This window comes from Micrasema longulum, unplaced genomic scaffold, assembly GCF_059751315.1.
Source record: "Micrasema longulum isolate JH-2025_06_02 unplaced genomic scaffold, ASM5975131v1 h1tg000780l, whole genome shotgun sequence".
Taxonomy (NCBI): Eukaryota; Metazoa; Arthropoda; class Insecta; order Trichoptera; family Brachycentridae; genus Micrasema; species Micrasema longulum.
In genome coordinates, this window is record NW_028277973.1 from 169,907 (window position 1) to 183,171 (window position 13,265).

At 33.7% G+C, this 13,265-nt stretch overlaps 1 protein-coding gene across 1 annotated transcript in view; it reads left to right on the forward strand.

Moving 5' to 3' along the window:
• Window positions 1-560: 560 nt before the first annotated feature.
• Window positions 561-13,265, forward strand: part of LOC148279023 (uncharacterized) — a 61,570-nt gene continuing 48,865 nt past the window's right edge. The window contains exon 1 of the mRNA XM_088230556.1: window positions 561-1,621. Within this exon, the coding sequence (XP_088086682.1) occupies window positions 1,534-1,621 (88 nt within the window). The 5' untranslated portion in view covers window positions 561-1,533. The remainder of the gene's footprint in view (window positions 1,622-13,265) is intronic.

Genomic DNA, 13,265 nt, shown 5'->3' on the forward strand with positions numbered 1-13,265 from the left:
AAATTGTCATCGGAAGCATATTGTTGGAAGTGTTATATTTATAATACGCAATTGATGTATTTATAATGGTTTGACTCCAAAATATTTCATAATACAGATTATATCACTTTTGCTACATGATTAAAAAAACTAAAAAATTGAAAATGACTCATAAAACTTTTATAATTCTATAATTACAAGAATTTTAAAGAACTTACTCTAAACTCTCTTTCCTTAAAAAACAATGATCAAATCGGTCAACAAATCACATCGGATTATGATTAAATACATGTTATTTAAAATCGGTTTTCAAACCATTTGATTTATTGTGGCTGTGGCAAAAATATAAAATTTATTAAACTTTAGTACATAACCTCGTGGTTATTTGAAAAGTTTTCATATTAAATTAGATTTCAGAAGCCGAATGAAATTCCAAATACAATATAAAGGTTTACATATCCTTTTCATTTATTGTAGGAAATTAAAAAGAGAAGTGTAGCTGTTTATTATTACGTTTTTAGTATTTTGCGGCGGGAAGCAGAAAGTTGAATGCCTCGTCGTTGTGACCAATCACGGGGCTCAGTTGAATTTGGTTTTTACTTGTGATCGGTCGTGTCCGTTGTTCGCTTTACCACCAACTTTTATCGCATCTCAATAACGTGTCACTCGAGCTATTGTTGTCCCAGTATTGTTTTCCTCAAATAAAAAGTTATCTTATCTGTAACGAGTCTGATTAAATGTCGGTTACTTCGCGAGAACCCGTGCGTCTAAATTTCGCAACAAACCGATAAAGGATTTCAGCTGGCTTCCATTCTCATTTGGGAGTGAATTTGCGGGCCCATATGACAGACTTCGTGAGAGCAGTTTCTCCTTGGTGTTCGGTCACCGAGTTCTACTGAGTAATCTCAACAGTTCAACGTCTCCATCAAGGCTAAGAAGGACAGAATTCACGCGGCTCGTTACTCAAAAAAACACTTAATAGTGGTCTCCCCGAGTTTTGCGTCGCCAGTTGCATAGCAAAACTTTTTAATGTGTAACAGCAACCGATCCTTCGTTCGCTTCGACGTAGTGTTCTACATCCGAGTGAAACATTATACAGTTCTTCAAATGTGTTCCGAACGTTTCTATACAAGAAACAATCAAGAAACTATCCATAATTTCAACAAACTTTAACAGCGCTTCTTAATCCATTTTTGTTCTATTCTCGATCCGATCGGCCGTGAGGTTCCGTAGATCTCTCTCTCCGAGATACGTACAGCTGTCCGTCTCGCACTGGGATGTGGAGTAAGTGAGAGACAGACATATTACCGTGTACGTTTTCTGCGTGTGCGCGCGATTTTCCGTCACCTTTTTCGTGTAGCGTTCGATAGAGACGGAAAACGCGAAATTTGAAATTTTCTTAGTCAGTCAGACTCGATTGTCAAAGTTTTTTGGAATAGAATTTAATAGTGTTTCTGAATGGACACGAGTCGATAAAACTTTTGCTAATAATCCTCAATCTTCCGGTTACTTCGATAGTCTTACTTTCTTGTTTTCTGGTGCAATATTTTCAAGATGAACAGCAAAATGATCGCACCCACTCAGCCCGACGAGACGCTACTCTCCAAATGTCAAATACCGATCATCGACCTAGCTCACATAGGTAAGTTTGATTTTAAATGATAATGTTTTGTTTTATTCCGTATCATATCTCGACCTCAGTCCACGCTGAAATAATAATATTATGGACAACCTTGTTGGATATAATGCTGGCATTGTTTATTTCTCGGGTTATCTTGATAACATAATTTAATGCGATCACAAAGGAACAATAACAAAAGCGTCGCTTTGTGAACGGACAGGCAATCACGAATTCTCGCAACTTTTCGGTGTGACGGAATCACTGTTTTGTTTAGTTCAAAGTTATAGTAAATATACGAGAGTACAAGCAATATTCGCCGCAGTCGAGGACAAAATTTCCTTTCGAATTTCTAGCGGTTTCCGCATAAATGGAACCAGTGACAAAAATATAAGGAAATGTCGAAGTGTAGGTATTAACAGAGCTGGGCTCCGATTACAATGGGAAGTTAACATTTATCTTTAATTTTATGTACAAAGTAAAATTAAGTTTTCTGTATGAAAAGCAGAATGTTCATACAGTTTTTTCTTCTAAACATGTTCAATTATAGGTTACCGACGAAGACATTTTAAATGTTCACGCAAATAAACTCATTTTCGTACTCAAATATCAGTTTTTCTTTATATACAGCTTTCCCACCACATACCGCACACCGCATCTGAGGACATAAGTCTCCTTGGCGGTGCCCACACACACGGAAAATTTGGTCGTTGTCAAACGAGAAAAGCTGCCCGAAGGAGCTCTCTGTAATCTGGTAGCCTTAGTATCTTTGAGCTGAAAGAAAGTAATCCAGAAGTACATAATATGTACTTCATTGGATTGAGAAAAGAGGGAAGTGAATTCTTCACTGACTGGGATTAAATTGATTGGACATGATCAATTCGCCGAAAACTTTTTAAAAGCCTCGAAATTCTTTTTGGAAGCCACCAGATCTGTATATCCGACAGGACCTATATCAGGGCCACGGATAGTAGCGAGAAGCTCCATTTGGTAATCATAGAGAATGGGGGAAAACACAGTCGAAGCCGATTCAATTAACAATAATAAACAATACATTTGACTTAAATGATTTATTGACAATTCTTGATGGAATCCCATTGTAATGCTGTATTAACTAATATATACATATGAGTTATTAATTTTAAAAATACTTGGTACACTTCCACTTATTTATTTTGACCAATTAGCGCTTTTACCCTCTAATGGGCATCTTCAGACTGGTGAATATTATAAAGTGTAAGGATAATTTATATAAAACTAAATATTATCTTAAGTGATTAAGAAAATGTATCTATAATATAAGATACAAACGGAGTATTGACACGATAAAGAAGCCGCCGTACATTCACAGAGACTGGACCGCTGTGCACGTGCAAACCGCGAGCCCACTGCGTGATGTCGCATGATTGGCCCTTTTGAAACCACGGCAAAAATCTACACGAAGTGATAAAAAACCACACGGTGGATCGTTATTTATTGTTTTACAATTATTTGTTTATTTAATGCCTGGAAAACGCAATAACCTGTACACCACGAGACCGACTATAGTCCTTAAAATGTAACACGATTAGGATGACAGCTGTCAAAAAAAGTGACGACATAACTTTGTAGTAACGTCAAAGGAGTTTTTTATATTGACACACGAAAAATCATTTGTATCTGGCGTGTTAATTTATTTTTTCATTACAATGCTTGAAACATAAATCAACATAAATATATAAAATCAGGTTTAAAACTAAAATAAACCTAATATTAACGACGTTCTTACAAGGTTGCATCATTTTGCAAAAACGTTAGAGATAGGACAAATTGATCAATGTAAATTGACCGAATAAAAAAAATATTCGTTTGATGTTGTTCATGAAAAAAGTATAAATGTCTCATTTTTTGGTGAACAATTATGTTAAACACACTATAATAGGCTTGTTTTTTCGTTTTTTTTATCAATTTTCGGAAACAGAGTTTCATGACTGCATGAAATAACTGATAAAATCGATTTGACCAGTGATCAGTAATTTCCCATCACTAATGAAATTAGTTTGAGAGCTGTCATTCTAATCAAGCTATATTTTAAAGACTATAATCTCCAGTCGATTTCCTTTTGCTGGATTTTTACCTGAGAGTACTCTCTAAATTTTAATAATTATTTTGATAAAATTATAATTACAATTGGATTGTGGTTCCGTGACTAGTGTTGCGGACTGACGGATCAGAGGTCCGAGGTTCGAACCCCACTCTACCCCAACTTGATTTCCATTTTCTAATAGTGAGTTATTTACAACTCGTTGAAAATGGCCACCATTAAAATGTAAAAATTTAGGTAAATTGTAAGTACACCAATATTTTTTATTTTTTTAATAAGCCATGCGTTTTTATTGATGTTTTTATTAAAATCATTAACTATCGAGTTTTATTAATAAAAAAAAAAAACGAAAAACATATAATATTATCAAATTGAAATAGGTACAAACGAATCTAATAAATGTCAATCTACTATAATTTTACCGTGTTGTTTAGATTGAGATGATATGTGTGAAATAGGCTATGCTCCGCCGGATATCACGCGGCTGGTTTGTTTATTTGGAAATTCTTGTAATAATGAACTTTAGCAGCTGGCAGAGTTTCCCGGGGCCCTTTGTGGACACCATATGCTCCAACTAGGAAGCGGACAAAGAGGTATAATGATGATGAAATTATTACGTTAAATTTAAGTAAAATCTACTTGCTTCACTATTAAGTCTTGTGTTGCTATGATATCACATGAGTCTACATGCACGATAGAATACGAAAATTGATATACGAGGGCGGATTGATAATGAAGCTAAACCGCAAGACAAAAAAAATTACGAGTTTACCTGCTACCGCGCCCCTTGACTTTACTGAACCCTTTTTCTAAGAAATCCTTTATCGATACCTCTTTCTTTTGTTTAATAAATTAAGGACACTATGTGTCACCTTTCTACAATATTTACATTTTAAAATGTCTCAACAGTCTTGTTTTACCCGCGTTTGAGTGAACATAACACAACAATCATGGAAAGTGCAAAGCAAATGTCGATTGCGATAAAATCCAAAATAATCACATTGTCGCAAGAAAACATATCTAATTGTGAAATATCTCGTCGAGTTGGGTATTCAGAAGGTGCAGTGAGGTTTTTATTTAAAAAAATCCAAGAAACTGGATCCATAGAACGGAAAAAAGGAAGCGGACGGGGGCGCGTGACATCTGCCCGAGATGATCGCTTAATAAAAAAAAATTGTTATGCGCGATCGATTTTTAACGGCACCTGAAATACACGCAGAGGTGCAGTCTACCAGCACATCAACATTTTCAGTAAAAACAGTGTCCAGGCGGCTGTTGGAGCATGGTTTCCAAGCACGGAGTCCCGCAAAGAAACCATTACTCACGGACAAAATGAAGAAGGCTAGACTGGATTGGGCGAAAGAGCACCAGAATTGGACCTTGGAGGATTGGCAAAATGTTGTTTTCTCTGATGAATCAAAATTCAACCTTTTTGGTCCAGACGGCAGAAAGATAGTTCGACGAAAACGTGGGGAAAGATATCATCCGTCGTGCGTCACTCGAACCGTTAAACATTCACCCTACGTGATGATTTGGGGGTGCATGACAGCATACGGTTTAGGACCTCTAAATTTTGTACAGGGTACGATGAATGCCATTCAGTACAAAAAAGTGTTAAAAAAACATATTATTCCAACAATCGAGGACATTACGCAGTATACCGCGGACCCAATTTTTCAGGACGATTCTGCGCCGTGCCATAGAGCCCGCACTGTGAGTACAAATATATATATTTTTAAATGCATTTTGTGACCACATGATAAATAATTTATTGTTTTTTTATAGATCAATGAATTCAAGGAGAAAATTGGCTTAAAATCGTTGACGTGGCCCGGGAATAGCCCTGATTTGAACCCGATAGAAAATTTATGGGCGATTATGAAAAAAAAAGTCGGGAAAAAAAAATCAAAAAACATTGAGGAATTAAAAAAAAACTTAATTCAAGTTTGGGAAGAAGAAATAACATCAGAAATTTTAGATTCGCTTTACGCTTCTCTAAATAATAGAATTTTACATGTTATAAAAAATAAAGGTGAATTCACTAAGTACTAAATATTTTTAAATGTTATAAATATGTTTAAATGTAAAATACTTTAATTTAAAATAAAGCGATAAGAACCTACTTCTTAAATATGAATTAAAAAATAACATGTCTTTTATTATTCCATCACAAACACTCGACCATAAATGAACCGTTATGGGTCTCTAAGGTTCGGGTAATCTGATACCTGATATATAATGGCAATTTCTAAGTACAATTCATGAGTAAGATTTTTTATTTTAACCTTGAAATAACGAGTAGTCATCACATATGTCAAACAATATAAAAAAAACTAATTAAATATCAAGAATAATTCATTATATGTCAATTTTAGTTTTTTTTGAGAACTCGTAAATTTATTTGTCTTGCGGTGTACCTAGCGCTAGATGGCAGGACAAACACAAAAAAGTTTTTTTTTTCCAAATTGCGATCTGTCAAACGGCAGCTGTTAAAATGTCACCCGAAATTATCGATTAGTTTATTTGTTGCAGTCGTTTGAAGTAAAAAACTTTTGTGTTTCTTGAAAAATTGAAAAAAGCGAATTTCGTGCAGTGATTAAACACTATTATTTGAAAGGGAAAACGGCGAAAGAGACAAAAGAAAAGCTCGATAAGCTCGTGAGTCTGCTCTGTCAGGTTACATGGTAAAATATCTGCGTTTCTTGATCATTTTGTTACTTGAAGGTAAGATGATCAGTCTGTGGGGTGGTATTCTGAATCTTCTCTACCCCACAGAGAGTGGTTAATTTAGGGATTTTTATTTTTTGAACGCGACGAAACTGCTTTATATAATGGCTACACTGATTAATAAACGTCAAATGAAATATAAAACAAACAAAAAAACGGAAAATACGAAGACGGTTTGGTTAATTCAAACTGATTGAGTGTTTTGGGTAATACTTAAGAGCGCAATAATGTTCTAAATGAAAATCTTCATATACGGTTTCACGTGTCCGTATTAATTTGACTTTTAATAATGTGTGTCCATAAATGAAGCAAAGTTTAGGTGCATGCAAAAAAAAATAATTCCCAAATTGATCACTCTCTAGGGGATAGAGGAGATTCAGAATTCCACCCCAGGGTACGTATTCTGATGGGAAGTTAAAATCTATCTTTAATTTTATCTACAAAGTAAAATTTAGTTTTCGGTATGAAAAATATAATATGTTAACATTTTTTTTCCAAACATGTTTAATTACCGGTTACTGACGAAGATACGTTGAATTTTCTCACAAATATAATATACACTTTCATGCATAAATATCGATATTATACCGATGAAGATAGCCGGTCATAATCGCGGCCCAGGTCCAGGGCCTCGATTATGATGGGAAGATACAATTTATCTTCAATTTTATCTACAAAGTAAAACTAAGTTTTCTGTATGAAAAATAGAATATGTTTACAATTTATTTTCTAAACATGTTCAATTACTGAAATACAAAACTTAAAAAAGATCGTAGTGCTGATAATACGATATATGTTATAAACAACCAGAAACCATCACGCCGTTTCCCCTTAGGGAAAGGCAGACAGGATAGAACGCCATATCACTCCGTCTTTGAATACAGACCTCGCTTGCTCTACATTCATACATCTTCTCATGCACGCACGCCGATTATTCCTACTCTTGAAATGTCCATCTTAAAGTATTTGATCGTGCCATGTCTTTCTCGGTCTTCCTCGTTTTCTGCATACATCAACATTTTCTATGTATGTGTAGGTTTAGTTTAATAGTCTATTAATAAATAAAAAAGAAAATAAAAAACCACTGAATTTCCTCATTGCGTTTTTTTAGTCAATGGCGTCATAAATGACATACCGTGTGCATATTGGTAGGTTTTTATCTCAGAGTAATAATGCGCCAAGCTATAGAGCAGCCCAAATTTAGGAAAACCACTCTATGACTATTAAGTATTAAGTTAGCTACGGTTCGCACCAAAATAATGGGCCGTACTCAGGTCGTGAATTGCCTAATGGATATTAATTTGCATCAATGTTTGAGTATGTCCAAATGCTTGCAGACTGGCTGGATTTCGTTCAAGCATTTGGACATACTCAAACATTGTTGAATTACTACCTGGTAAAAGAAGAAGTATAAAAATTGGAAAATTGTTTTCAGGCGTTGCCTAGTAAGTGATTTGGTTCAGCCGGATGAATCTCACCCACGTGATAAAGGTTTCAGCTCTTTTACTTCACAAAAGTCAACAGATGGAATAGTTGAGGAAATGTGGATGTTCAAACATGGGCAGAATGGTGAATGTTACACAGTGTGTAAAGTGGCCACTTAAACAGCCAATAGCAGGTCATAAGCCCTGTAAATGCCTTGACTTCCACATTCCCTTCTCAAAAATGTTTTCCCTCTGTTGAAATTAATTCAAATTAATTTTCATTGTAAATATTTTTAAATATGCACCTGTGTATTTATTATTGCAGGGTTATTCCAATTTATTTTTCTATAATTCGCCTATATTTATTTTATATAACTGAAAATACATGTGTGTTTTTAATTTTTTTATTTATTTATTCATTTTATTCACAATATATTTATGTTATATTTATTGAAACATAAATCCCAACTCCATTGAACCAAAGTCCTGTGTTGAGTTTGTTTGTTTGTCCGTCACATCTCCGAAATGGTGAGTGGTAGCGGCCTGAAATTTGGACACGTTATTTTAGATGTGATTTCAAGGTTAACGTTGCTATTTTCGAGTAAAATTTTAATCGACCTCTACTCGATAAAAACTCAAACTTTATATGGATGCCTAGTGCGACCCTGACATATTGCCCTCAATCAACTGTCATTATCAACAGTAAACATACTTTAATTCACAAATTTATCCCCTAAATTGAGAAAAAATAGTATCTGAAGTAAATATGTTGATACTTATATTATACTTTCCTTAGAAAGTTTATAAGCAACACAATACACGTGCCGGGACAATAAATGCCAAAAATCAATGTAAATCATGGGAAAATATTCGGAATCGATTACCTGTGAAAACTGACTCCTTTAACACCTTTGACGCTCCTACTGCTGCAACCAAACATACTGTAATTCACCATAGTCATGAGTGAGTGAGTACAAAGAGTCACCTAAAGTAATTGGTCTGGTCTCCCTTCTATGTAGGCCGGATAAATCATATCGAATCGGTGCAACATAGTTTGCTAAGAAAAGTAGCATGGATGATTGGCCTCGAGAGGGGAGACTACACTTACGGAGAAATGGAGTCAATGTTAAAAATCTCAAGTCTACAAAAACGTAGAAATAACATTGACTCCATATTTATGTTTAATTTGTTGAATGGCTCAATTGATGTACCATCCCTACTGGAACAAGTGGCATTTAATGTTCCGATCCGCCGGTTGCGAAATAATAATGTGCTGTTCCTCGATCAACACAGCACAAACTTTGGCTTGCATGCACCAATGCCTGATTGTGCCGTATTGTAAACTCGAGAGAAGATCTGAACTTTTTTGGTGCAAGTCTTTATAGTTTTGAAAATTCACTAAGATAGACCGGATCTTGTCTTGAGGTAGTAATTTTTTTTTTTTTGTTCTAGCTTTAATTTTATTTAGTTGTATTTTATTTTATTAGTGTCTGTAATTATTATAAGAAATTGTATTTACCATCGTTAGAACGGACTGCATAAGTCCGTCAAATAAATAAATACATAAATTAAGGAGATAAAAAAGATCGAAATATTTCGAATTAATTTGAAAAAATATGTTATTGAGAAATTTTGATTAAAAAATTGTATTGTTATTAAAAGTTTATATTAATTCTTACGATGTTATGAACTAACTTAATATTAATAATAATTTGATTTTTATTTATTATAACGTAAATGTGCAAGTTATTTACAAACAAAGCCAAGCACAGCTACAAAAGCATCCGATTGAACCGTTATGTTTATGTTGTCAAACAAAACAAAATGGCCACCAATTGGTTGCTAACCAACAAACCAACATCGCTTGCGTTCTATGAAACATAGTGATAGGGCTTTTCTATTGGTTCACGCATTATTACTCTGAGGTTATTTCAGATTTCATATATTTTTTAAATTGCATAAAATTTCGCGGCCTACCGAGAACAGTAATTTTGTAATTTGAAGATGTCGACAAAACGAATTTGACGATCGAGTCATCGCAAACCGCGCCGAATCTCTTGGAAAAACCATATTGCTAAAAATATAAAACATAATGTACATTCGTATTGGGACTGCTAGTATTTCTGAGAATCGTGTTTTAATTTTCCATTATTTATCGTCGTCTGCCGCCATATCTTATATAAATAAATCTTAGTCTAATAAATAATACTTAGTAGGAAATTACTATGTACATAAAACCATTCGTCTCGTACATCAGTTTACGTCACCTACCTCACAAACCTACGTCATAATATATTATTTTATTTATTTATTTTAATTTTATTTTATTTCATTGGAAAGCCAACAGACATTTATAAATTTATCAGATACAATTATGTAATAAATACATATCATAAAGTCCAATTAGAGGCTTCCACATAATATTGTTCTAGTAAATGTTATCTCATAAAAATTATACATAACGTAAAGTAACTAATCATACAAAACGTATAATATTACTAAAAACGTAAATGTAATACATATTATTAAAAATATATCTACTTTTGAATATTGGTCACACAGTTGCACATTATAATACGAGTATACAGGGTGTTTTTTTAAACCCTGTCACATCCAAAACCACGATGATCAGTATGGGCAAGAAGATATATTTCAATATTTAGAACGCAGAATTTAAAAAAAAAATATTAAAAAAAACAAATGGTTGCTTACTTCTGCAGGGGAGAAGCGAGGGGGCGTGACCATGTGGTTGATGGTGTATCAGACTCCCCCCTCCCCTTTTCGCGCGTCTCCCTTGCAGAAGTAAGCAACCATTTGTTTTTTTTTATAAATATATTTTTTAAATATTCGTTCTAAAAATTAATTTTAATGTGCCAATATGTCTTCTTGGTCATACTGATCATCGTGGTTTAGGATGTGACAGGGTTTAAAGAACACCCTGTATAATACAAATATAGTTGACCATACAGTGTTCATTTGTTATGTGCCTACATACAGAACTGCAGGCTGAGGAACTTGTTTTTTTTTTAAATTTCATTTTTAAAGGATGTTAAAGATATGTTATTAATATTAATACAATTTAATTTCTGATTACACATATTGCAGGTTCTATTTACAAATGAATTTTGTAAATAGAACCTGCAATAGACAGGTAAGAACAATATTTTTGTGTAATATAAGAAAGAGAAAAGAAAATATTATGTAAAAGATTATAAGGTACTTTTTTATATTAATTAAAAAAGGAAATAAAAAATATAAAAAACATAAAAATATTCCTTATTATTAAAGGGCAACAAAATATATCATAGAAAAAAAAGAGTTCATATCTTTAGTTTAAATCCAGGATAGTGCGTGTTTTTTAAAAGAAGGAAAATTTTGAAAGTTTGGGATCAATGAAATCATAAAAAAAAAGATTAAAAAATTTTTAGGCCTATAAAATATGGTATTTCTAGCACACGATTCCTTCTTTGACTTGATCTATTTGAATTACTTGTGAATACATTTTGGTTCTTAAATGCATATTGGCTAGTTTAAGTGGCCACTTTACACTCTGTGTAACATTCACCATTCTGCCTATATTTGAACATCTATATTCCTTCAATTCTTTCATCTGTTGACGTTTGTGAAGTTAAAGAGCTGAAACCTTTATTGTTGCGGGCGAGATTCATATGATTTAATTATTTCACCCACATACTAAGCAACGCCTGAAAATATTTTCAATCAAAAAATTGCGCTTGAACATTGTCACGAATCTTGACGTCACAACTGCCAAGGTCAAACACGTTGTGTTTTTCTAGGAACGTATTTTTATTAAATTTCTTTTTTACATTTATCTGTATTCGTAGAACGTGATATTTCCCTATAACGGTTACAGATACGATCACACTATTCGATTATTATATCCAGTTGTGCCATCACTAGCAGTCAGTATCCTGAAATGTTTTAAAAACCTTTTTGTATGGGGTTATTGCCCCGGGGGCCCTTATGAAACAGAAAGAGCTCAAGCGATTTGTGATAAATACTTCTTACATTTAATGATTATCTCTTGCGGGACTATAAAATTAGATTTCTGATTCACTGTCTAGAGTTTCTCGGGTCATTAAATGCATCGTCCGGCTTCCTAGAAAATTTTGGAGTCACTGGAATATAATCGTCACTCCTCTTAATGTTGCGATTCTGTAGTTTTTCAATAATTTTAACTTCTGTATTTATTTTAAGGTGATTCTAAAAAAATATATGAAACTTATTATTCATAGATGGCGCTTATAATTTTTTAATAAAAAATGCAATTTTTACGTTTATTTTCAATGGAAATTGTACAAAACTTGGTTTGCGGAAACTTTACACTATATTGATTGTAACAAATACCATAACAATATAACTTATGTCCTTTTTTACAAAATGGTGTACAAAACAAAAAATTACTCATATTATTTATTATATTATAGAAGGGAATCCTTTAAATGGATGATTTTGGCAATCTTATGAGCATCTACATGAGTATGGAAGGCCAGCTTATGTGTTACAATATGAGTACATACTATTTAAGTATTCAATTCAATTCATTCAATTCAATTCATTTATTTAATATAACATATACATTACAAACACACATTTAATACGTACATATTATAAAAAAGAAAAATACATGAAAGAGATTCAAAGTAGTAGAAGTTCGGATACATGGAACAGATCAATAACCAGAGCGATGTTGTTCAGCATAGCGGTAGCTCTTCCAACAGGCATAACCATCGCAGGTTGGTCCTGTATATCGGAATATGAAACAATCTATGCTGACGCTGTCTTAGGTAATTATCAGGAACATACAAACCAATGCTCATCATAATCTCAGGATTATCGACAATACCGCGCAATAATCGATACAAATGTGTAGTCAAATACATATTCCTTCTAGTCTCTAAACTGTTGTAGCCAAGCATACCCTGGAGAAACTCGGTCGGATAGAGCCAAGGATAATACCCGCACTCTCTCATGTAGAGATATCTCAGAAACTTCTTTTGGATTTTATCTATCATAAGAGAGTACTTCAGTTCATGTGGCCCCCAAATCATCGAGCCACTCTCGAGTCTACTTCGCACCGAGGAGTTGTAAAGAGTTCTTAGTACGCGGGTATTTTCAAAAACCCTGGCAGTACGCAGAACGAATCCCAACATCTTCAATGCATTACCACTGATTGTCTCTATTTGTTCATGAAATGTCAGGGTACTCACAAATCTAACGCCCAGACCCTTAACATTTGACGTTCGTATCAGATTCTGGTTATTCATTTTGTAGCGAAAAATAGAGTTTTTTGGGCCCTAGTGAAAGACGTGACCGAACACTTAAAAACATTAAACTTAACTAAGTTTGTTACGCCTTCCCCATTCACATATATTAGATATATCCGCTTGGAGAAGACGAAAATCATCCAAAG